At 34.3% G+C, this 27,984-nt stretch overlaps 1 protein-coding gene across 1 annotated transcript in view; it reads right to left on the bottom strand.

Moving 5' to 3' along the window:
- Positions 1-27,984, bottom strand: part of GRIK2 (glutamate ionotropic receptor kainate type subunit 2) — a 622,787-nt gene that overhangs the window by 227,458 nt on the left and 367,345 nt on the right. Inside the window, exons 8-9 of the mRNA XM_077760692.1 lie at positions 26,677-26,784; positions 12,004-12,117 (exon numbers count right to left, since the gene is read on the bottom strand). Of these exons, the coding sequence (XP_077616818.1) occupies positions 12,004-12,117; positions 26,677-26,784 (222 nt within the window). The remainder of the gene's footprint in view (positions 1-12,003; positions 12,118-26,676; positions 26,785-27,984) is intronic.

The following is a 27,984-nucleotide window of genomic DNA, read 5'->3' on the forward strand; positions in this document are numbered from 1 at the left end:
TATCTTTGGAATTCAATACATTAAGCATCCGACTCTTGATTTTGGCTCAGGTCATGATCTGATGGTGGTAAGCTAGGGCCCCGTATTGGGCCCTGTGTTGGGTTCTGCACTGGACATGGAGCCTGCTTAAGATTCTCTCTCTTCCTCTCCCTCTCTACCCCTCTCATAAATAAATAAATAAATAAATAAATGAATCAGTTAATTAACTAAAAATAATTTTGGAAAGCATGTTATTTAAATGCATTATATAATGACCACTACCTGAATTTCAAAGCCCTGTGTAGTTTCAGAGATGAAAGCTCTGTTTGATTCCATAGTGCTCTGCTATCCATAAAGCTTTACTATTTTCATTTAGCAAGAAGAAGGAGAAGGAGAAGGAGAGGGAAATGGAGAAGAAGAAGAAGAAGAAGAAGAAGAAGAAGAAGAAGAAGAGTCTTAAAGCACTTTTCAGAGAAAAATTCAGCCTGTATATGAATTTTTCATTAAATAATTAAAAACAAAATAAATGGAACATTTATATAATAAAAAGTTAAAAAGTTGAGAACTAAAAAAAAGCAGAAAGGAAAAAAGGAAATAGGAAAAAATAAGTACAGCAATGAATAGGATATAAAAGCAAGAATAATAAAATAAGGTATCTTAATTAACCAAATCTAAAAAAAAAAGAAAAAATTTTAAAACAGAATTTTACATGAGTAGGTAGCTTATAAATTATGGTATTATATGACATCAATGTATGATATAATATTCACTCAAAAAGAAGTAATAACATAAATAGATCATGTTATTATATGAACATTATATGAAATATTATGAAATTATAATATTTCAGAAATCTTTCCAGAAAATATCTAAATAGTGTGAAATTTTATTCTTAATCTAATATGAAGCAAATTATTTTATGATACACAGTCTACTTAAGAGCACAGCAAATGCTGAGAAACCAGTTACCTTCTTCTTAAATGAAGTTAGCATAATACTGACATAAAAAGCTAACAAAATAGTTATATGCTGTAACTATGGAGTAGTCATCACTGGATATATCTAAAAACAATAGAGCAAACAATACATAGCTATCCAGTGAAATATTATTTAGTTACAACCAATAATAGCTTATCTCTAGAATACAACTATGATTACCATTCAGAAATGTATTAATACATTTATCAGAATAATAACTGTGACTAGGAAGATTAATGATAAACCTGTATAAATAACCAATGTATTCAAAAATATTTAATGGCCTTTCTTGAAAAACAATTAATTTGAAAACTCGGTATAAAAAGTCTTCTTGGGAATAAATCTATTATCATATAATAACAAGAAAAGGAAAGACCATTAAAGTAAGGAGAACTGGCTCAGAGAATAGAGTTCTCACTGAATGAAAAAAAAAATAAAACAAATAAAAGAGTTTAAAAATTAGTGAAGGAAGAGATGAAATTATAGCTATCCATAAGATGTTTGATTAAATATCTAAACTAAAGACAATTAATCATAGATCTCTTAAATATGGAAATATTTCTACAAACTCATAACTAGGGTCCACAACATGCTATTTTAGAAAATAATCAGCAATGTGTTCCCATTAACTGTATTTGATGGGTATTCTACTAAAATTAGGCATGCGTTTCCTTTTAATTGGAGCTTATAATATCACTATGGTTTTGTTGTTTTTATATTGATTTTTTCCCTGAATCTTCTTGAACATTTTATTGGAAAGTTAAGAGGAAGTACGTCTTTTACAATGTTGATGAAGACAGCAACATTATAGACATCTAGTGAGTACTTTGATTACAAACTTACAGACATTTCTAATACTTTACACTATATAAACAACACCAGAATTTAGAAAAGGAACTTCAGTACTGACAGAAAATTGAAGATGAAAAATAGAGGGTAAGCTTAAACAGAAAACCAGGCTTTTAATGAAGGGAAATGTTAGGCTTTATTCCTTCATCTTCTGTTTCTCTTTAGATCTGACTTGGGAACATCAGAAGTAGCTCTTCTACAGTAACCTTCCACACCTTAATGTCTAGCCCTTAATGCCCCATAGGAGAGCTGGCATAGGGGTTCCAAGCCATCTAGTAGATGGGGAGCCAAACCATGGCCAAACACCTCCAACCAGAATAAAGAAGCAATGTTTTCATGCTCTAACTTAAAACAGCTTGCATTTTTGTCTCTAAAAATAGTTGGTTATTGTATTTACCCTAAATTTCTTCTAATATATATTTTTTTATTATTTAAGATTTCATGGAAATTTTTATTATGATAGTGAGAAATCATAGAGAGTTTTAGAGCCTTATTATTTTTAATTAGCAAACTTTCAGTTAATGAGGAGGAAAGAAACTGTGACTCTCATAATTAAAAGATGATTAAGGGGCGCCTGGGTGGCTTAGTCGGTTAAGCGTCCGACTTTCGCTTAGGTCATGATCTCGCGGTTTGTGGGTTCGAGCCCCGCGTCGGGCTCTGGGCTGACTGCCAGCTCAGAGCCTGGAGCCTGTTTCAGAGTCTGTGTCTCCCTCTCTCTCTGACCCTCCCCTGTTCACGCTGTCTCTCTCTCTCTCCTAGAAATAAATTAAAAAAAAAAAAAAAGATGATTAAAAAATAAAAGAATTCTCTTTCAATATTATGAAATAAAATATATTTAAGTGCTTATTTAGTTGATCATATTTTATAAAGTATTTAAAAAGAAATTCAGAAGTGGAGATTATTATATATAAATGATTCATTTATAAGGTATTCGTTGGCACTCATTTAAAATGGTATTTTTAAACATGATGACATTTAACAAGAATCTCGTATCATTAACATTTGTAAAGATCAATGACTATTTGGTTTGATGACTTCCTGTACTTATCCAAAGCCCACAGGCAATTTCAAGCTTGTAATTTCACTTCCTCACCACCATTGTTCAAACTACATTTTATTCAATCTAAAATAGGCTTATTTTTTTCTTAGCTAAATTAAGAAAGTTCAGTCAATGTCTATAGTAAACATTGATCTTAAAAATGGAAATGGATCATATATTTAAGGGAATTAAACTCAAACTTTCACTATATTTTAATGATTTATATGACTCTAAATGTTGGAAAAACATGTAGAAACTTAACTAAAAATATTTTCCAATTCACAATCACAAGAAACGGCCAAAAAACATAAGCAGAAGATAAACATAAATAACAGCAGAGTTGATCATTATTACTCCATTGACAGGACAGTGTGCTTGCTTTCTTTAGCCTCTGCCATTCCAACTGTGGTGCTTTTACTGTCATAGAGCTAAGAAAGTTCCTGAAATTGTCTGAGTCCTGCTCTTTCAGGACTTCTGAAGGAACAAATTCCTTCTGTTCACCATAATTCTACCATCCCTAATTAGCAGTCTTGTCAGAGCCTATGGTGCACTACAGGTTATCACTTGGAAGTGAGAATATCAGGAGAAAGCAGTGAACAAGCCCTAACAGCTACGATCAGAACAACTTAATATTTTCAAGAAAAGACAATGCTAAGGATGACTCGTTTGTTAGGATAAAAGCTACTGATGAAAGAATCTCCACATGTGCTTATATATTGTTCTCTTGACTGAAAAACAAGCTCCATTTCAATATCTCAAGATGTTACTCAAAAGGAACTTTCAGGGTGCCTGCATTGCTCAGTAGGTAGTGTCCAACTTTGGCTCAGGTCATGATCCCACGGCTCATGAGTTTGAGCCCCACATGGGGCTCTGTGTTGACAGAACAGAGTCTGGAGCTTGCTTCAGTTTCTGTGTCTCCCTCTCTCTCTCTGCCCCTCTCCTGCCTATTCTCTATTTCTCTCCTTCTCAAATAATAAATAAATATTTAAAAAATAATTTAAAAAAATACTTTCACACAGGAGAGAAAATGAATACTATAACCTGGAACTTACGTTTTAAAATACCCACAAAATAGTGTAGCAGGCCTGTAGAGCAAAAATTTAATAACTTTTTAATAAACATGTTTATTCTTTATCTTTTACTTTTTTCAGAATTTAAGTGCATTCTGAGGGATCTACAAGGTTTCCTTTCCGTTCTAGGATTTTATTTTGCAAGGTTATTAAGCAAAGCCATTTTTCTTATTTTATTTCTATTTTTTATCTTTTTAATGTTTATTTTGACAGAGAGAGCAAGCACCATTGAGGGAGGGGCAGAGAGACATGGAGAGAGAGAGAAAGAGAGAGAGAGAGAGAGAGAGAGACTGGAGCCCAAACAGGCTCACGAGGTCACAACAGAGCCCAGTGAAGGGCTCCACCTCACAGATCATGAGATCACGACCTGAGCCAAACCCAAGAGTCAGATACTTAACCAACTGAGCCACCCAGGTGCCCCAAGACATTCTTTTTAATAACTGATCCTCACAACACGCACACACAAATTCTTTAGTACACAACTATAGACACAATCACTATATTCTTAGTTGCAGCAAACTGTGTTTACCTATTTTCAGAAGAATAACTACAAAAAATTTATACAATGTACAAAATAATCCAAGTCTTTATTGGCCATAATTGTCATTCTAAGAAAAGTTTTCTTTAACTCTATATCTACAGATATATCTACAGAAATATCTATAGAAATATAGGTAATACGTTGACATTAACTTAAGAAAAACAGCTAGAGTTTTGCTGGGTTGTGCTGCTCAAAATATTTCAGGAAAGATACTGATTTCAGAGGATTTGGCTTAATGACTATTATTCATATTTTAGTAAATACTGATTTGCTATTTAATTCTTCCTCTTGAATGAATTATCAGTTTAGATTGGAGATTTTGGTTTTTACTCTTTTTCTATGGGTATTTGTATTTTGGTCATTAAATATATCATTAGCTTAATTCCTTAGTGAAAGAGAAAGAGAAAAAAAAATAAACCTCAAGCTCAAATCAATCAAATGTGCCATTTCACTGTTCTTCCAGTAAAAGGTTTGATGGGAAAGGAGACTGCACCTATTAGCTAATCTCCAAATTGCATCTCATTTCTGAATCTAATTTATTATCCCCTTACATGAATAATCAAGATCTGACTATAAGAAAGTTATTGCCAGCATCTCCATTCATAGAGGACTAAAGAGAGCTCATTATCTCCCTTCCCAACATCCTTATCATGCTCTGTGGCAAGGCTAATGCCGCATCTCTTAGACTTTTAACCTGAAGTCCTCATCCATATTCTTCAGTTATTTTTGCCCCAAATGTAATCCACCCCCAATAAATCTCATGCTTGATTTTTTCCTTTCCCATGTGATACAATGCCTCTCAAATCAGACTCTATAAATCTCCCATTCCACAGTACCCACAAACAAAACCGCTTCACTTGTTCAGAATGTTCCTTGACTCACTTTTTTGCTAAACGCTCTTAAAATAATCCATCTTCTTTTTTCTTTTTGTTACCTGAATTGTGAATATGGGATTTAAGGAGACTGAGTTATCTAAGAAATGAACCTCTGCTTTGAGTGAATAGAAAAGTACTGGAAACATAAACAGTGTGTGGAAGAGGTATGGTAAGGCCTGAATCAAAGAAGGAGGTTTGATGCATGTTAAGTTTGATACTGAACATCCACTCAGGTCAAGGCTGCAGCTGAAATTTACATTTTATAATTTGACATGGTTCTATAGTGATAATATTTTTGACAATGAGAAAGCTGGAGCAAAAATACTGCATTTCCATGTATTTTGCTGTGGGTAAGCTAAACCAGAGAGTCAGATTTCTCTATTCATTCTTCTGTACCAAACTTAATACATTGTTCATGATAAAATAAGCTTCAAAGAAATTACAGTACTAAAAATAATTTTGGCAATGAAGAAGAATATAACAACAGAATAAAAATACTTAATAATCTTCATTATGGTAACATTTTAAAAGCAGATTTAATAAAGAAGGATGAAGAACGCACGTGTGTGTGAGAGATATTATATGGTTAAAAAAGGGAGGTTTTGGTCACTTACAGAACCCTTAAAGATTAAGACCCTAGAGTTTTAAAAATTATGCCTAATTTCACATTAAACAGTTTTCTTTCTGTATGGTACCACCACCAATAGTCTTATGTTTATCTAGCTAATCTGTAGGCCTAAGAGAATATTAATAGTTATTTGAAATAAAATACAATGAGCTATTAAAGCAAGAATGAGAAAGAGAAATGTAGTACCAGCAGAAACCCTGAAATAGAAGAAAAAATATAGTGAAAAAGGTTTGGTTGCCTTTGAACAAGTAGGTAGCAAGAGTGGGGTCAGAGGAGTCTGAGTTTGAATGAGACTCTCATTTCAGACGCTAACATTTAAGTAGTACTTGTGTGTGTATATTTACCATATCTTTCTTAAATTAGTTTGATCTTATTATCTCCACAATACACGTTTAAAACTGCTTGGAAATGGTGTAGGGGTTGCTAAGAATGAAAATCTTTTTCTTTGTGAAGCTGCAGCGTCTGGGTTTCCAAGCCCGGATGCTAGCGACTTAAAGAACTATGCGCTTGACAGTCCGTCTGTGACAATGGGAAGAGAAGAATCAGAGGGAAAATGCATTGCGGTGGCAGACTTGAAGCCCTAGAAATCTGCTTTTGTTGACATTATGGAAGAAGCTGCAGAACCATTTAGGGGATGATTCGGTCACTTCATCTTTTGTACTGTGAAACCTTCCCATTGTCCTCGGAAGCTTGCTCCCAGATAAGCCTCCTGTATCTGTGGGTTGTAACAATAAAGCTTTACAAGGCTCAGCAAGTAAAGGATACTGAACTATATAACCTTCCAGGAAGTGCTAGAGGAAAAAAAATAAAAAATAAAATAAGACTAAGTTGCAGATGCAAACACACTTTTTAAATTCATCGAGCAACCAAGAAGAAAGAACCTACTTAAGAGTGATTTTCCTAAACAAATAACCAAATTCATAGTCATTTGCATGCTGAAGTGCTACCAGCTATGAAGGCAAAAAACATGTACAGTGGCATTTAAGTGTTAGTAATCTTTTGATGGACAAAAATCAATTATTATACAAGAGCAGCACAGTGGGAAGCACTCAACATATTTAGACAGGCCTGAAAAAATCTACTGACAACCAAGAACTCAGAGGGGAAATAGGCATTTTCTGTATGAACTTAAATAAATATTCAGTCACCTGATGCTTTCCCTAGCTAGTGGATCCAAAGCAGTAAAGACAAAAGGATCAGATTATAAATAGAAATAAATAGGAAACACTATTCGTAAAGAGCACTCTATGTCTTGTTCTAAATGAGTATTTTTGTTACTCTTTTTGGAAATTAAGAATTTATATTTTAATAGTTGCTATGAAATAAATAAAATCCTCATGAACAAAAACATGATTCTAGGGTTGAATTTTTAGTTCCATTAATAACAACAAACAGAAGAAGCAAGGGAATTTTAATAGCAACTGAACTTGAAATTTGAAGACCAGAGAGGTAATAAGGTATATTAAGAAGAGGGTATGAGTAGACCGAAGCTTTAGGTGAAGTTACATAAATTTCCAAATTATACAATACCCTAAGTCTTCATTCAAATTAAAAAAAAAAAAACGACAAAAACCAATGTTTAAGTCTTTCTAAAATGAGTCATTCCATGATGTAACTATATGCTGTACCCATACAATGCATTGGGCATAGGTTGTGTTGTTCAAGGGGAGTAAAAGATATTTATAAACAAGATGCTCCATCTCAATTCTAAAGAGAAATTTGGTTTAAAGATTATGGTTTAAAGAGGCTTAAAGAAAACTGAAGGCTACATTAAAAGAGGAGATAAATGGGAGGCCCGAGACATCCCACCAAGTGTAATCTAACCTTGGCTTCCATGGCGGGGAATGTATAGCTGTTTCAAGGCACACCCATAACAGAAAAACAGTGTTGTAGCATATGTAGGATTTCTGGATAAGAAGTGTTGCCTTAGGGTAACAACTCTCAATCAAGATGTTATTTGGGTCATAAACTATAGTTGCTAGACTTTTCCATAGTTGGCCAATGGAGTTTTCATTCAAGTGGTATGATGGAGTTATCAGTTGCTAACACTGGCTGAACAGATTGATTAAAACCCCACTGCTCTACTGTTTAGGTGTGTGTCCATGAGTAGGCTATTTAGGCAATTCAGACATTAGCTTTCTTAACTATAGAAGTAGTATCAATATGGTATCTACCTCAAAAGGTTATTATGACTAATAACTGAGGAAATACATGAGTAGTGATTTGAACAGGGACTAGCACATAGCAGGCATGAAATAAATGTCTGCTGGATTTTTATTTAATTATTTTGTTTGTATTTTTTTTTTTTTTTTTTGGTAATGGGCTATGTCATATTTTATAAAGCTGAGAAGCAGACCGAGGCATCAGCATCAGCCATCATGGTTTTCTTTCCATTTTGCAAATTTTCCAAGGTCTTTCCTACTTTAGGGCCTTTGCATATGCTTTTCTCTCTGCCAATAATAATACTCCTCTTTCTCTACCTTACTAATTCCTTCTCAAGCTTCAGGTCTTTGCAGTGCAGGGGGGCCTATCTGACTTGTCCTGTCACTACTGACTCCCAGGATAGCTCAGAAGTATCCTGTAAAAGGCATTATTCCACTTATCTTTTTCTTATATCTTAATCAGAAGGTAATGTGTATGTATGTGTAAACATGTGTGTAATCTTCTGTATGAATCTTCACCACTTTCTAAGCTCTCTGAGGACAGTTATCATGTCTATTTTGCTCAGCAAACAAAGCTTTTGCACAACCATCATTCAGTGCATATTTGTTAAATAAAAGAAGAAATAAAAATAAATTCAAGAGAAATGGAGCTCATTATGATTAGCACCCTGATAATGTCAAATCCTAGAATACCTCACTGTTTTTTCTTAAGGCACATAACAAAAATATTGAACAAGAAGCATAAGTGAACTTCTCTTTGATATCTCTACAGCTTCTCTTTGCGGAGATGCCATTATTCACAACTCAGCCAAATCTCCTCTGAGATTTTTCCAAGAGAGAAAAGGACAAAATTACCAAACGTAAATCAAATGATCATAACCTCTTTATAAAATAAAAACTTTAGTAAATTCTATCAAGCATAAGGCTTACTGAATAAGGTAACTAATCTATTCAAATATGTTCTTTTCTCAATTGTGTCTATTTTATGATCAGAGTATTATTTAGAACAAGTATTTTTTTCATAAGTGATATAAAGACAAAGTGACTGATTTTCCTTTTACTAAATACCAGAATAGCTCAGAGACCAATAGAGGGATGTACTCTAAAATAGAAAGAAACTATTTTTAATGTTTATTTATTTTGAGAGAGAGAGAGAGAGAGAGAAAATGGGAAGGAACAGAGAGAGAAGGAGACACAGAATCTAAAGCAGGCTCCAGGCTCTGAACTGTCAACACACAGCACAACTTAGAATTGAATCCACGAGCTGTGAGATCATGGTCTGGGCTGAAGTCAGATGCTTAACCAACTGAGCCACCCGGTGACCCAATAACCTATTTTTAAAAATGTATGCTTAGTGTATGCTTCATAGTTGATCTTACATATTAGTTATCCAGAATAATGATCTGATCAGTTTGTTCTCAGTCGTTGTTATAGGTCAGAATTACCTACGGAATTTTTTTTTAAAAATGAAGATTTCCCAAGCCCAAACTCAGAAATACTATTTCAAAAGGTATGATATGTGTTTTGGGTAAAAGTACTTCTTAAAAAGTTTTATGTCTGGTTTTAATATGAAGCTAAGAATAAGTACCACTTGTTTTAATAGACATAAAATTGTTTGATTGAGAGAAATGTCTGAATATCTTTTATAAAACAACCTGAGTAATTAAGACTGAGAAATTATGTGGATCGTCTGAATTACCTGCTTTGTTTGGACAAGAAGTTTGCAGTAACCTTCACAGTTGAAAAAATATTTAAGGATAACCATTAAAAAGTTGCTCACTTAAATTTTCCATTTAATTAAATTGTTTATTTAATTTAATTTGACAGATATTTGAGTGCTTGTTATGCCTAGGGCACTTTTTTCTGTCATTGAGATTTCAAAAACTGTAAAATTTGATCATGGACTTTACACTCACCTCAAATGGAAACACAGATATACAAATTTTCTAAAAAAATAAAAACAGTGCATAGTGATTGCCATGATAGTGTCTTGTGATACATAAAGTATACATCCCTCCACACCCCACAACATATACACAACTTAATGGAGAGATCAGACAGCTTCATGGAGTGGTTGTCATCTGAGATGAGTCTGGAGGATGAATAGGATTCTCACAGGGAGATGTGAAGAAATGAGCAAAGTTTTGGAGCTGTAAGATAAGTGACATATCTGGGAGTTTGACATAAAAATAGGAGACATAGATCCTTTTCTTCAAAGAAATGTTCAGTGATGTTTAGAGAAATACTGCACATATGAAATAAGGAAAATATAGTATAACATTAATCCTAAATAATATAAATTACTTACAAGTACTATCATATCTCAGAAATGGCAAGCAACATATTACAGACAAAAGGAATAGGGCTGACATAATTGTGAGAATAGGTTAACTGGTTACCCCGGGTACGTTAAAACACAGGGTTTCTGAAAGGGAATAATAGGAAATGAGGACGGAAAGGTAGGAGAAGACAAGACTGTAGAAGGTCTTGAACATGAGGGTCAAAATTTTAGGTACTTTTTACAGTCAATATGGATTCACTAAAGATTTCTAAGCAAGGAAACAGGAAAATGACAGATCATTACGAGAGAGTACGGTTATACTGCAAAGGGAAAAAGGCTGTCAGCAAATGGATGGTTACATGATTACTGCCATAGTCCTAGCAGGAGGTAGTGAGATCCAGGACATACAGGCAGAAAAAAGATGTCTTAGCCTCTTGTGAAAGCATTTCAACTGAAGAACAAGGCCAGTGAGGTGGGCATGAGAGTTACCTTTGAAAAGAGAGGGATAGATAAAGAGAACTTAGGCAGTTTAGATATGATGGATAGGGAGCAAGTATTCACTGAGGTTCTTAGCAAGGGAGTGATTTAAAAAACTCATGAACTTCCATCACTGTCATTTCATGATTACCAGCTTTGCTTCATTATCAAGAGTCTTTAACCCAAGCTATTTTATTTTGACATGCCTAGAGATGTGACATCCCTTGTTGTTAATAAAGGAACAAGATTATGAATTCCTCCTGGCTTGCTTGCTACTATAAATCTAATATAGAAACTATATAAATGCTAAAAGTGTGTGGTGGTTTGTTTTTTCCTGAACATTAATCTCACATTCTTATTGACTACCTGGGAAGACACAAGAATTAGAATGGATAGGCTTATTCTGTAGGTAGAAAGTAATGACTTAATAATAGAAGAGGTCCTTGCTTATTCTGAAATTAAAATTCCCACTTCAAATGACATAGTAGGCATAGGTAAATGTTACTGTGGGATCTAATTAAACTATATCAATATAAGAAGGGTAAACATATCCAGTGCATCTGTATTAATTCTGTTGCTGGTGAAAATATTTTTTCTGGTTTAAGAAAACACTTGTCACTTAATGTTATTAGGTAGATTGATTTTCCATGATGAAGACAATTGAAAGCAAGGTTGGAATATAACAGAAAAAAATCCTGAAAAATTAATGACAGGCCCTCTAAAATGTATTAGCAGGAGGTGAAAGAAGAAGCAAAGTTCACATGCAGCCCCTCGTGTAACTATGTTTATACACCTGCACGCCCATATATATTTTAAATCTTAACACTGAAAACTCTTCAATCGTACCTCATTTTGTAGAAATGTAACAAATTCTAGTCATATATAAAGTTCTAATATTAATCAGTATAAACAGCCCAAACATTAATACAAATTACATCATTGAAGACTAACATAATAAAACTGTGCCTAAATTATCCTTGACTCATCTGTTATACAGTAATTGCTAAATAACTGTAAAATACATTACATTCTGTTCCTTACTGTTCAAACTATAATGCCCTTTTTAATCCAATTCCATGTTATTCTACATTTATCTAAAAAGAAATGGGAAAACAAATACTTACCAAAATGGTGGTAACAATCAAAGAACGATTGGATAAGGAATCTGTGATGTTGGCTGGCTTTCCCTTTTGACTTTCTGTCATATTCAGGCCACTGGCTGGATCCCAAGTTCCAATCTATAAAATAGCATATGTACTTTGTAAATTGTCCATCAGGCACCTGGGAGAAAGCACTGTAAGAGAAAGTTAAGACTGCTAACACTTATTATTCACCTCTGCTGCATTATCTGCTGTCGCTAAAGTAAAGGCTGCTTGTTTTAAGCATGATTCACTGCTCTGTGAAGTGTGTCCAGTGAAGTGTGACATTAAAGAACAAAATGATCCACTGCACTTCTACAGTCAGTAAGGGAGCTTAATTTTCCATTCAAACTTTCATTCACCAAGATAAACCACATTTGATGATGCCTTGATAGCTGGCTAGAAACTCATTAATAGTGCATATCTTTTACCGTAATGGATCTATCTCATCCTCTCATTACAAAGATAACATGCCACGTTATATAGACAAAGCTATATAACCAACTGAGTCACCTAGGCATTCCCCAAGTATATTTTTTCAAAAATACATTAACTATACAAGAGATTCAATATAACTTTTTAAATGATATCTTTAAAAATTCTTGCCATATTTTCTTAGATTGAGTTAATTTTCCTCTTGCCATAAAAACCACATATTCCTGATATCTGTGTCAATATAGGAAAAAGTCAAATAATACAGTAAGAAAAAAATGCTGATTTCAGCATTCTCTCCAAAGTATATTATCTACTGGCCAATTAAATTACTTTAGACTATGACAACCATGATGCCATAAAGACAGTCAAATTGTAATTTAGAGTCAATAATGTAAAGCATTCAGGGGCTGGACAGTAACATCCATATGCGGGGGAAAAAGGACATAAACCAATAGTAAGAATGTCCAGGCAAAGGTGTGCAGTTTCTAAATTTCACAAAACTTCAAGGCAGAATAGCACATAACAGCCACAATCTGGACTCTGTTCTTCTGACAGCTGTGTTGTGAGGCTGCATGCTCCCAGAGCAGGTGACTTTTTCAAGCCCCTATAAGGCATCACTATAGCTAATAGAGACCTTACTAGGGACCTGAGTGGGGAAAGAGTGAGAGGATAATGTAAAACCTAGAATGCCTGCTTACCCGTTTACAGTGCTTCAAATTCAGTATCATCAAAAAACAAAACAAAAACAAAAACAAAACAAAACAAAAAAACCTCCTTTGGCTAAATAAGACACATCTGCAGATCAGATTTTGCAGTAACTGCCACTTTTCTGTCCCTGGTCTATAATTAATACCTATTACACATTTGTCCTCTTAGATTTTCTTTCCTTTTTTTTTTTTTTCACCATTGGCTACATAGCTAGATTTTTCAGATGGGTAATTCTACCAGCCAAAGCACTGGCAAACATCATTTTCCCACTGTCATCTGCCTAATGACATCCTCAAAACTGATCAGTTTTTCAACTTTCTATTCAAATCACTACTACAAAACATTCCCAATTTCACTTATCACCATCCTCTATGATTATTTCTATAAAAAATAATTTAGCTAAATGTCCACTCACCTAAATATATTTATCTTGTTTCATTCTCTGTCAGCTGCTTTTCTAGTACTATTTGAAGGCAGGGGTCCTGCTTCATGGTAATGAATCCATAATTTCCTACAGTCATAAATATTAGGTATTCCCTTTTATAAATCAAAGTTTCTGAGCAGAGTATTATAAGGTTCCAAAAATTTCAGTGACATAAAATTTAAATCAAAATATTTTGCACTATCCCTAGATTTTAAGTCTACAGGGAATATAGAATTCAAAACTTTCTATTGTTACCAGTGAGTCTTTTGGTTTTTTTTTTTTTATTTTTTTTATTTTTATTTATTTCTAGGAGAGACAGAGACAGCGTGAGCAGGGGAGGGTCAGAGAGAGAGGGAGAAACAAACTCTGAAACAGGCTCCAGGCTCTGAGCTGGCAGTCAGCACAGAGCCCGACGCGGGGCTCGAGCCCACGAACCGCGAGATCATGACCTAAGCGAAAGTCGGACGCTTAACCGACTAAGCCACCCAGGCGCCCCAGGTTTATTTTGTTTTAATCACAAGAAACATGGCTAAGTCAAGACAATCTTTTTCTGTTTTAATCTATTTTCAGAACACAATTTTTTTCATTATATGATTTAATCAAGTCTTTACAGTACTTTTTTCAGTTCCAATATCAAATAAAAATATCTAAGCACTCTTTACCTCACAGAATTGTTTTCAGTAGAGTGATAAAAAGTCTCAACAAAGTAGTATAAAAGGGAATGTGTCTCAATACAATCAAGTCTATATTTGACAAGCCTACGGCTAACATTGTACTACATGCTAAAAAGCTAAAAGCCTTTCCTCTGAGATCAGGAACAAAACAAGGATGCCCACTCTTGCCATTTTTATTCAACACAGTACTGGAAGTTCTCATTATGGCAATTAGACAAGGAAAAAAATTATCTGAATAGAGAAGGAAGAAGTAAAACTCTCACTATTTCCAAATGGCATGGTATTATATACAGAAAACTCTAAAGACTCCACCAAAGAGCTATTAAACTAATAAACAATTTTAGTAAAATTTCAGGATACAAAAATCAATATACAAAAATCTGTTATGTTGCTATACACTGATAAACTGTCAGGAAGAAATATTTTTAAAAATATCAGTTATACTTGCATCAAAAAGAATAAAATAACTAGGAATAAATTTAACCAAGGAGGTGAAATATCTGTACATTGAAAACTATAAGACATAGCACAAAAACAAACACATAGATCAATGGAATACAATAGGAGAGCCCAGAAATAAACCCATGCTTATATGGTCAATTAATCTATGACAAAGGAGGCAAGAACACACAATGGAGAAAAGACAGTCTCTTTAATAAATGGTGCTGGGAAAATTGGACAGCTACATGCAAAAGCATGAAACTGAACCACTTTCTATCACTATACACAAAAATAAACTAAAATTGATTAAAGACCTAAATGTAAGACCTGAAATCATAAAAAAAATCTTAGAAGAGAACACAGGCAACAATTTCTCTAGACATCAGCTGAAGTAACATTTTTCTAGATATGTCTTCTAAGGCAAGGGACACGAACTAAAAATAAAATAATAATAATAAATAAACTATTGAGGCTACATCAAAATAAAAAGGTTTTGCATAGTGAAGAAAATCATCAGCAAAACACAGACTAAACCTATTAAATGGGAGAAGATATTTGCAAGCATTATTTCCAATAAGGGGTTAATATATAAAATGAGTAAAGAAATTTATACAACTCAACATCAAAATCAAAACAAACAAAAACCCCACAACCATCCAATTAAAAATTGGCAGATGACTTGAATAGACATTTCTCCAAAGAAGACATACAGATAGCCAACAGACACATGAAAAGATGCTTAACATCACTAAATTATCAGGGAAATGCAAATCAAAGCCACAATGAGATATCACCTTACTCCTGTCAGAATGACTAAAATCGAAAAGATAGGAAATAACAGGTGTTGAAAAGGATGTAGAGGAAAAAGGAACTCTTGTGCATTGTTGGGGGGAATGTAAATTGGTCAGTCACTGTGGAAAACAGTATGCAGTTTCCTCAAGAATTCCACTACTTGGTATTAACCCTAAGAAAATGAAAACACTAATTCAAAAAGATATGCACCCCTATGTTTATTACAGCATTATTTACAATAGCCAAGATATGGAAACAGTCTAAGTGTTCAACAATAGATGAAAGGATAAAGTGTGTGTGTGTGTATACAGCTTTTGCATGTAGCTGTCCTATACACACACACACACACACACACACACACACACACACACACGCATACATACATTCATACAACTATTATGTATTATATCATAATAGTATTATGCTGAGTGAAATAAGTCAGACTGAGAAAGACAAATACCGTGTGATTTCACTCACATGTAGAATCTTAAAAACAAAACAAATGAATGCAGAAACAAAAAGCAGAACCAGAACTATAAACATAGAGAACAAAGTAATGGTTGCCAGAGGGAATAAGGGGTGGGGACGGGGTGGCAAAATGGGTGAAGAGGACTGGCAGATATAGGCTTCCAGTAATGAAATAAATAAGTCAAAGGTGTAAATGGTTCAGCATACAGAATATAGTCAATGATAATATAATAGTGTTGTATGGTGACAGATGGTAGTTACACTTGTGGTGAGCATAGATAGCATGATGTATAGAGAAGTTGAACATTATGTTGTATACTTGAAACTAATGTAACATTGTGCATTAACTATACACAAGCCCCCCTCCCAAAAAAAAATCCCTATGAGGCATTAATGAAAGAAATTGTAGAAAACACAAATAAATGGAAGGATATTCCATGATCATGGTTTGGAAGAATTGATATTGTTAAAATGGCTCTACTACCCAATGCTATCTACAGATTCAATGTAATCCCTATCACAATTCCAGTGACGTTTTGAAATAAATAGAGCAAATAACCCTAAAATTTATATGGAAACACACACACACACACCCCAAATAGCTAAAGTAATCTTGAGGAAAAAAACAAAACTGGAGGCATCACACTCCCTGAATTCAAACTATACTACAAAAGCTATAGTAATTAAAACAGTATGGTATTGGTGTAAAAAAAAAAAAAAAACAAAAAAAACCAGACAGATGGATCAGTGGAATAAAACAGAGAGTCCAGAAATAAATCCACATATATACGGTCAATTAATTTATGACAAAGGAGTCAAGAATATACAATGGGGAAAGCACAGTCTCTGCAATAAAAAAATGGACAGCCACATGCAAAAGAATGAAACTAAGCCACTATTTTACACCATACATAGAAAGTAACTCAAAATGGATTGGCTTGAATATAAGATCTGAAACCTTAAAACTCCAAGAAGAAAACATAGGCAGTAAGGTCCTTGACATATATGTCTTGGCAATATTTTTAAAACCTGATGCCAAAAGCATAAGTAAGAAAAGTCAAAATAAATGGGACTACATCAGACTAAAAAACTGCTGCACAGCAAAGGAAACCATCAATAAAATGAAAAGGCAACCAACTGAATGAGAGAAAATATTTTGAAATTATACATGTCATAAAAAAGTTCATATCCAAAATATATAAAGAAGTCATAAACTCAACAGCAAAAAAAACCCTACAAACAATCCAAATTAAAATGGGCAGAAAATTTGAATAGTCTTTTTTCCAAAGAAGATATAGAAATGCCAACAAGTACATGAAAATGTTCTCAACATCTTTAATCATCAGGAATAAGACAAATGTTCTAAATACTATGTTTAAAACAGTCCTAGCACAATGCGGAGTCTCTACCATAAAATGTTTGTTTTAAAAGTATTCTCAAAAATTAGTTGCCTCCAATCATATGACACATTAAGTATAGCTTGCCTAAATGATATTTGCCATTCCTTTTAGAAGAAGGGACACCCCTGATAGTACTATTTGAAGGTATTAAGAAATGGAAAGCATAAGGTATTGACCTTAATTGCTAATTTCATATTTGGGAGATGAATATTCTCTCCAACTGATCAAATGTACAGTGGCAGACTGTACATATCTCTATTAACTAGTATACCCATACTTTCTAGATAATTTACAAAGTCAGGTTCACAAGCCTATATGTAGGATACAGAATAGTGAAAACAGTGTTTTTGACACAGTAGTTGTTTTGCTAAGTGTTGCAGGCAAATTAGAGAACTTTTTCTCTTACATACCTCACCCCTTCCAATGTTGAATTTTTGAATTAAAAGTAGAGCTAGTTATTTGCATTACTGTTCAATAAAAGTACCACTAATAATTGACAATTGTGTATTTTTATTGGGCTACATAGTAACAGATCACTTAAAAAGGAATTGGCACCTGATGTCTTTAAGATAAACATGAACCATCTCACAGCAATGCCTATCTGCTTCCTGACAGGAAGAATTCATAGTAAAGAACAATTACTTGGGAACTGACTACCTTCATGCATAAGGGATTTGACTTATGAGGACCATGCAGAGAACCCCTCAGTTACCTCCCAATTACTTTCCTAATACTATCTATCCACCAGTTTCCATAGAGGCTGGAATTTCACCATTTGAGAACTACAATGTTCATATGAGTACAATAACTCAATAAGTATATAATCATCTCACAGAAAGGATGACTAATATAAACATAGTTTTTCACCTTCAAGATTTTTATTTTTGTCTCAGGCAGAGACAATCATAAATATTAAGAAAGAGAGACAGGTAGTATTTTTATTTTTTTAACAAAATTTGAATCAATGAATTAACTGTTCTCAAATATAACAATGTGGTAACGTTCAATTAATTAAGGGCTATTTTTCCAAGAATAAAAATGTAGTTCAGAGATCACACTAAAATCAAATAAATGCTTTAAAAATTATGTTTACTATACATGCTTAATTCAAATTCAGAAGTTGAAAGAAAAAAAGTCAATATCTGGTATTCTCTGATAGGCCAAAACAAGAAATTGGGTGCTCTCAAATAAAGTAATCCTATTGATTTCCTAACATAAGTGTCATCTGTAAATATTTTCAATATTTTACCACCCTGAAGGTTAAAAGTTATTAAGCAAAATAGTGACTATAAACCTGCTGACACACAGCCCAAAAATATCAGTACAGTAAAGTTGTGAGATAGGGCATATAATGAATTCTAAATAAGAGTTAGACAAATTAAATGGTTAACATCTCCAAAGAAAAACATGAGGCTTGGATCCTGCCTAGGATGTATTTTTGCTCTTTAAGAACAAACAACACATTTCTTACTAGTCAATATCATCATTAGCATTGCTTTCTTACAGACAAGCAAAAGAAATCTCAGTTCTTGGGAAAGTTGGGGGTCTTGTTGTCATAGCGACCAGGATATATGTATCAAATGCCATCAAAGAGAGAGAGATAAAAACTGCTATGCATCAGATATCTAGAAATCTATCAAAGAAATAGTTCTCACCTATCTAGTGTGGATTTTCACACTTAGCTAAATTTTGAAGACTGCAAATTCCATTCAGACACCTTTTCATAGGGAGTTAATGAGTACAGGATTCTACAGGCAAGAGAAAGGTCAATAGTAAAGACTTCTATAGAAATTACCACTTGTTCTAAAAATATATATGTTCTACAAAAAATTTTTCTAAAAGCAATTTGAAACGTGTTCTGATCATAGAACATCTATGCCTGTAAATTCAGGCAGGCAGGGTTTCACTACTAATTCTCACTCTCTCCATATGTTGTAAAAATATTTGAGTTTTCAGTAAGAAGCCTATGGATTACTGAAACCAGTTTCTATAAGTGGGCCCAAATGCAAGCAGTAAATATTCTGAAAAAAATGATGTCAAAAGTTGAAATGAAGCTTCACTTGAAAGTAAAATATGATAAATTTATACTATAAAAGTTTGCAAGTATGGATTATCATGCTTTATATTATATATATATATAAATTCTTAACTTTGTAGAAACTGGCAAGCATAGATTCCATACAATGGCCTTTTGTAGTCATTTGGGTTTTTTTCTTTTTTTAAAAATTTTTTAAAATGTTTTATTTATTTTTGAGAGAGAGAGATAGAGACAGCGTGAGAAGGGGAGGGTCAGAGAGAGAGGGAGACACAGAATCCGAAGCAGGCTCCAGGCTCTGAGCTAGCTGTCAGCACAGAGTCCGACCCGGGGCTTGAAACCACAAATTGTGAGATCATGACTTGAGCCGAAGTCGGACACTTAACCAACTGAGCCACCCAGGCCCCTTGTTTTTTTTTGGTTTTGTTTTTTCAAAATATGCCCTAAGGATATACAAGTTAGAAGCTGATTTTATTACAAAAACATGCTGAGGCAAACGCCATATTATTCTTCATAGTCCTAAACACTTCCAGGCTTCTTAGTACCATCTCTGCCCAGAGAAATGTATTGATTTTAGCCTTGTGGTTTTCTTCAAAATTAATATAAAATTAAAACACAAAGCCAATTTTTGTAAGGATTAGACTCTTTCCACTGAGGACACAGAAAATTCTGTTCTCTAAGTTATGTTTTAATATTTAACATAAATATTACATTCAAGAGGGCATCAGCAAAATAACTAAAACAAACAGCAAAGTTTGATGCTAGAAAAAACCATGAGGGTTACACAAGAATGATTTTAGTTTAACACCTCTACTGGGAAACTAATATTCTCTAGTACAATAAAAATTCATTTGAACCGAGATCTTTTTTGTTTATTTTTTGGTTTTCTGTTTTAGAGAGCACATAACATGCATAGTAGTCACAAAGCACATTTGGTAAGAAAACTCAATAACGTGGTAGGATTAACTGATTCTATTATTATTTTATTTATTCTTAATTCAGGTATAATTAATGCATAGTGTTATACTAGTTTCAGGTATATAAGTGATTTTATTATTGCATTGTCGTTTCTTAAAATTTTTTTGAAAATTGGGTTATTTTCCAAAAAATGGCCTCTGGATAAGTCACCTTGCAACGGAAATGCACTATTATCATGGAGTGTCATCAGCTCAACTCAAACCTATCTTATGTAAAAGCTTCCTATTGTTTTTGCTCTAAACAGAACTCTTGTGACCTTATATTCTAAATATCTTAATATTTCTTAACATCTTAAGCCATTTAATAAAGTATATTGTTCCAAATAAACATGGTCTTTCCTAAGGACATAGATAAGCTTCAAGGGACTAGGTAAGTAAGGTAAGCCATTTCCAGTGGTAAATCATATCCTAGTTGCATATTCAAAGAAAAATATATAAACTAAAAAACCTCTTTTTATTGTCAGTTATGAAGACATTTTTATTTTCCTAAAGTCGATTTTTCTTAACCTTATTATTTTTGCTGTTTCTTCCTTTTCTTTCAAGTGACTTCAGTAATTTCATTGACAGACTACATATACAAATAGACAACAGTTTGACCATGTATGAAAATAGAACTTGACCCTGAGCCTCTGGAGCAAACAACATGGGAAGCCAAACTACAACCTCTACAACACCTGCCCAAAATGGTCAAGATTTATTCAATAAACCCCAGCTTCCCTATGTTTTGCCACCACTCCAACTTAGGATCAACCAGAGAAGCTCAAAAAACCCTCCACAACATTCACCCAAAACGCCCTGCTTCTCATTAGTGCACTTCATTCCCTTATGTCAACAATCTCCAATCAGAGCACATCTGAGGTCTTTTTGTCTACTATAAAGCTCTTCCATTGACCTGCCAACCTTTGCATCTCTGTCAAATGCAAGTGATGATGGCTACAGCAAACTCTGAATAATAACTTCTGTTTGTTCTCATTTAAGTGGTCTTTGTTTATTTCCATACCATAAACTTATATGATGAAAAAAGGAAACTAATGTAAATAGAATAATTATCTTTACTCTTTGATACAGAATTAGAATGTCAAGATTAAACTTCAGTAGGTAGGGTGCATTATGCATCCTTATAAGCTCAGACTTCAGTGTTGCCTTCTCCTGAACTCTAAAGTACTGTACCCTTTGAACACTTGACTCACAAACCCAGCCCATTGACTAACTACTAGATTTCTCTGTTCTAACAGTGTAAGTGTGGGGAAAACCTGGAAAAAAAATTATTTTAAATGTTATAACATAAGAAAATCACTTTGCACCAGACACTTGAATAAGCATCCTATGTGAAGTATTTCTTATGACTCTCATGGTGACCCTTTATTCATTCAATAGTCAATATTTTTTGAGGAAATACTTTGTGCCAAAGACTTTGCTAGGCCTTGAATATATAAATAGTGGGACTGGAGGCAATTTTTTTTCTAACTAATAGGACTGGCTAGGAACACAGCCATTTTTTTCTTAAAAGTACACATAAATACATAGTAACACATTGTAATATGTGCCAGGAAGGAAAAGCACAGGGCTCTATTCGAAACTTAAATTTGTTTAGGCTTATGGTATGTCTATCTAAGAAAGAAAGATTTAATCTGTGACTCTCCCGCCCATCCCGCAAGATAAGTAAGAGTTAGCCAGGCAAAGGGCTAGGGGTGGGTTTTTCAGGCTGGGAAAACTCTACTGTCAAAGTCATAGAGAAAGCTTTGTGTCTGTGAAAAAAAGGAACAAAAGCCCATGTACTTAAAACATAAAAAAACATCTGAGATGGTTATGAGAGTTGGCGGGCGGGGGGGGTGGTGGTGTGCTGGGAGCTGCACTAGCCTTGCTGGATGACACAGTCACAGTGAGGAAATGGCAGCATTTGCACAGCTCCTGCTGATGACACAGTCACAGTGAGGAAATGGCAGCATTTGCACAGCTCCTGCCATGAGAAGCAAAAACTGGTATCTTCTTCTGCTACTACTGGCTTATGTTGGAAATGAGCCTGCTGGTATTGACCAGGCCTCACAATATTCCAAATAAGACTGATATTCCCCACACAGATACGTCATAAGGAAAAGCATACTCCTGCCCCTACAAAGGAGATTTTAGATAAAAGCACTGTAGATGTTGTCAAAAGGCTCTTCCTACGGGCCTTGTAGATCTAAGACATAGATAATAAGGGGGGTTAAGAACACAAGAGTTACAATTAATTCTGGCCCAGAGATAAAGAGTCTAACTTAGAGATAAAAAACAGAGAAGGGCAGAACATAAGTTACTACATATACCTTTGCTAATTGGTGATGTATAGCAGTCCCTTCCCCAAGGCCTACATTCTACAAATACCTTCTCTTACATTGGCATCTATTATAAGAATGGATAAGAGTAGTTAAAACGTAAACCCAAATACAAAGGCTGACACATTTAGGGCCCCTGTGGTGTTTATGCATTCAACATCAAATAAAAAAGTTTGCACAAGCAACTTATTAACCAGCTCGAAGACATTTTTCCTCTTGTAACACAGACAGAATGACTCCTAGCCTATCTATATACAACTTAACCTATGACTTAATCTTAGCATTATTGACTTAATCAAATGTGTATGTTATCCTGTTTTTCACTAAGAATACCCTGTTATTTTCTTAGTTGTAAGATTTACTCAACCTCACTATGACTGAAGTAGTTCTACAAGAATGCTTCTGTAAAACCTGTTTCTGTACACTTTCCAAAGCATCTTACATAGAGAATTATCCATTGTAAAAATTCCATTTTCTGATGTCATGTTATCGTTTGACCTATAAATAAAGACACCAAATCCAACAGGACAGAGATGCCTGCCTGGTGATTAGGAAGAATCTCTGGGCTCTCTCATCATTCTTGCCGACACCATCCATCCTTCAGGGAACCCTGGACTGGCTGGAGCTGGACTCCGGCAGGGCGTTAGGCAGTACTTTGTAAATTATATTGGGATTTTAATCAAAATGCAGTAGAAATAAGGGAAAGGATTGAAACAGAGCAATGACATGGATCGATTTATGTTTAAAGGCATTGCTCTGGCTGCTGTTGTGTGAAGAATGAATTGTAAGGGGGAGTAGAACCGGGAGGCTTATTGGGGCTCTGATGGAGACGTCCAGGTGAGAGGTACCCTGGCTATGATTGCAACAATATACTTGGAAAGATATAGATGGATTCTAAGCATATTTTGGTAGTAGAATCCACAATATGGTCTTTGAACTGACCGGAAGAATTCAAACTAGGAAAACTACTTATTCTTATATTCCTTTTCCTATTCTTGAGTACTGAATACAAGGCTCTTAAAGAAAACAAACTGTCCCATTGCCTGAGGTAGCCAAATCTTATTCTTATTCTCCAGGCACTCCCATGTACTGAAGAGCTTGTATGGAAAGATGCAATGGGCTGTGTGTGCAGTATTAGTGACCCTTCTTAGACAGTGGCTAAATGGGATGGGCTCTAATCAAGGTCCCACGGAAAAAATTCAATTTGATCTCTGGGCACTAAGTGAAAAAGATGTGTTCCTAGCTGCATTTCAACCCCAAACTCAGTTCCCTGAGCATGCCTCACCTCTCTCTGTTTGTTGGAAACAAACCTGTTCCTTCCTGGTTTATCTGCTCCATGGTTGTTAGTATGTGAAGCAGGGGCTTCTTCCTATTAACTGTTTAAGTCCTAAGGTTCACTTTCCAGAAAGCGATCCAAAATTGATGATTTTAATAACATATAAAGAAGTCATCTTTACTTTTAAGAATTACTGCATAATCTTATATTATACTTTCACGAGTCTATTTATATTTGGCAGGTTTCCTTCACTAGAATATAACTTTCATGAGGGAACAAAATAGAGGTTCACTCTATATTTGTTAGAAGATCAAATGAATAAATGAAGTTTGTTGGACAAAGATGACCAAGATAAAGCTAGGAAAAGGTAGTACGCATGAGGAGAAGTAATGGATAAAAACAACATTTTTCACATTTTTTGTTCATTTTCCTCACGTAGTCACGGTAAAATAGAATTGAGGATAATTAAATTCCTAGCCTTGACACCTATAAAGATTGTATTTCTAGGTTCTTTCAGAGGCCATGATATTCTCACTTCAGCCTGTCCCAGAGGGAAGCCCTTTGCACTGTACAATTTTTGAGATGGAGAATTTGGCACAGAGAACTTGGGTGGAAGGGTGACATTCACACACTTGTGACAGAATTGTAATTGTAATTTAAACTTCTTGGATCACATCTGTTGAACCTTCCAAACTGTGAACTCTCTCAAGGTAGGAACTCTGTCTTTACATCTATGGGTTGGTAACTATATTTTTCAGGAAAAGTAAAAGTAAAGTCAGCAAGACTCATTAGTTTTCATAAACTAGCTACTGCCATCACCCCTGATGCAGTTGAAGATACTCTGTTTTAGAAAGAGTAAGAAACTTGTCCATAAATAGTAAATGGCAGAATAAGGATTTGAGCCCAATTCTGTTTGAATCCATACCTTGATCTCTTAACCATTCTACTAAGTTAAAAAAAAAAAAATGAGTACATTTTGCTACTTAGCAGCACTTTACTCCTACTACTCAAAGTCAAGTCCATCGCAATGGCATTTCCAAAAAATTCCCGTTATTCTTAAGATTTGACCAATCTAAATCCCACCAACTGCTTTTAGCTGATGGTTTATATACTAATTTTTGAAGATACTGAAAGCCTTTGATTTGAACTTTTAGTCCCCCTTCTCTTTAACGTGCCTTCATCAACAGCAGTACCTTACGTGCCTTCTCAGATTTCTTTTTCCAATTTCTCTCTAATGATATTTTCCCCCACTAATTTCTTCACCAGTCTTTGATTTATTCCTTTATCAGTGGCTCCTCCTACTTTTACCACCTGGTTCCTCCATTACTCATTAAAAGGATAATTCCAATGCTCTGTTCTTCCTTGAACTAACAACACTGCGGAAAATTCAGTTTCTGTCTTCTGTCATTGTTTCTTTACCTCTCACTTCCAACTATCAGAATTGTTTTAACTTCACGGCTCCATATTAAAATAATGTCAAACTATAATATCTTTCCACGCATCCCATAGGCCTCCAGGTTATTCTCTCTTTGAATCTGTATTGTATACATTGCAAACACCTCAACATGGTGCTCACTTTATGACTAAAATCTAGCATTTTAGCTCTATCTCCCACTGAGTGTGTGTGTGCGTGTGTGTGTGTATACATATACCCATGTCAAATCAAACACTATGCTATGTCTTTCACCATATTGTTACCTCTTTCTGCAATGATTCAATCTCTACCAATCAATAATTCTCCATTATTCAAAGGCCAGTTCAAAGTACTTCGTATACTATGACTCTATACTTAATTATATCCTTTGTCAGAAAGTCTTTCATCGCTCTTTTAAAGCTTGAAACTCTTTTCTATTGTATTTATTCAAACAAATGTGTTATCTGATCACTCTATATAAAAAAAAAAGCCCCTTGAAGATGAAGATTGTGTGTAATTAATGAAAGCAAAATTTCAAATTTCAGAGGAGTTTACAAAATATTTTTGAAATCACAAGGCAACATGTATAGCTTATCAATATGGCTGACCATCACATGTACTTGGTAACCTTGACATTCAGAGTCTGTCTATAATTCACATTAGAGCCTAGGGAAGGATTCTGTAATATTTCCTTTACACGGTTTATACTAACAAGAAAGGCATTACAAATATAATCACAAATATACTTACAATGATATATTTTATAGTAAGCACATACCCAAATTCTGTACTCCTTGTCTATACTTTACCTCAATCCTCAGAAACAAAATCAAGTAAGATAGACTAGTATAATGTATTTATGTTCATACCTAATTTGCTTTGTGTACATGAATTCAGACATTTCACATGAACACGACCCAGCTATGGAAACATACTTCTGTATGTAATCCTTTTTTTATAACCTGCTCCAAATAGGAAGGCCTATGCAAACACAAGTATAAATATTTTAAATTACTGTTTTAAATCTTAATGTCAATAAAGATTATATGCATTTCAAGGTATAAGAAAAACTTGGGTGAGAAAATAAAATATTTAATTGTCTTAAGACACCTATTATCCTTGAATACTAACTCTCAATTATTATATTCTATATAACAAATTGAAGATGTGTTCTTAAGAGTTATTCAATAAAGTTAAATGTCAATGAAATCTGGCTAATAGAGGGAATATTTCCCTATTTATTCAATAAGATATGTTTCACTTAATAATTAAAGGAAATAAACTGAATGACTCAGGTACCTTTTCCAAACCTTCTTCCTTCAGGCTGATCACATCCAAGTCAAAATCTGTTCGCAAGCCATTGGTTTTGTTGAAAGTTATTCTGCCTGTGAGACCTTCCCAATGTGCCTATAGGGAAAGAAATAGGGAGGTAAATAAATAAAGAAGACAAAACATTTTTTCACACAAAACATAAGAAACATTATTTTCTTCTCCTAAATTGACATCACTACTAATTTTCAAAAAAATTTTTTAATGTTTTATTTATTTCTGAGAGAGAGAGAGAGAGAGAGAGACAGTGTGAGCAGGGAAGGGTCAGAGAGAGAGGGAGATACAGAATCCGAAGACAGGCTCCAGGCTCTGAGCTAGCCATCAGCACAGAGCCCAACGTAGGGCTCAAACCCACGAACCGTGAGATCATGACCTGAGCTGAAGTCAGACGCTTAACCCACTGAGCCACCCAGGCACCCCATCCCCATCACCACTAATTTTTAAAACATTTTTTTTCTCTTCTGAACTTTAGAGGATTTTTTTCTACAGAAATTATCTTAGTCACAATACACAATTTATTATAAATTTTTCATTTTAAATAATCCATTTTCTAGATATAATTTTTATGAAAAATGAAGATTATGTTTTAAATAGCAAACTTCCTTTAGCAAACTGAGAATAATTTAGTTACTTGTTATAATAAATGAGATAGTGAATGTCTCACTGGAGGTTACAAACAGAATTACTGTTATAAAATATCACTCCTAAATTTAGACTAATATGAACATAAACTTATTTTATTATAAAGAAAAAAACTGAATTTAGGAAAACCTATGTTATACAACTTCAATTATGCACTTTCCTCTTAGAATTTGTTACTTTCTTTTCCCTTAAGTGAGACTGGGAGAAATATATCAAAATTACTTCATATCTAACTATACTTCCTGTAAAAAGAGCTTTCCATGTAGTAGGAAGTGGAAATACAATAATCTAATTACACAATGGGTTTACCCATCACAGGTAAACAAATTTTGAGCTTTTTTTTTTTTTTTAAATGTTTTATTTATTTCTAGGAGAGAGAGAGAGACAGCGTGAACAGGGGAGGGTCAGAGAGAGAGGGAGTCACAGACTGAAACAGGCTCCAGGCTCCGAGCTGGCAGTCAGCACAGAGCCCGACGTGGGGCTCGAACCCACGAACCGCGAGATCATGACCTAAGCGAAAGTCGGACGCTTAACCGACTAAGCCACCCAGGCGCCCCATTTTTTTAAATAAAAAGTTTTCTTCTTACGTTGGTTACATAGACAAAGTTAATGCTTTCCATATTTTTAATTTAGAAA

Source organism: Crocuta crocuta, unplaced genomic scaffold (assembly GCF_008692635.1).
Source record: "Crocuta crocuta isolate KB4526 unplaced genomic scaffold, BGI_CrCroc_1.0 scaffold401, whole genome shotgun sequence".
In the NCBI taxonomy this organism is placed as follows: Eukaryota; Metazoa; Chordata; class Mammalia; order Carnivora; family Hyaenidae; genus Crocuta; species Crocuta crocuta.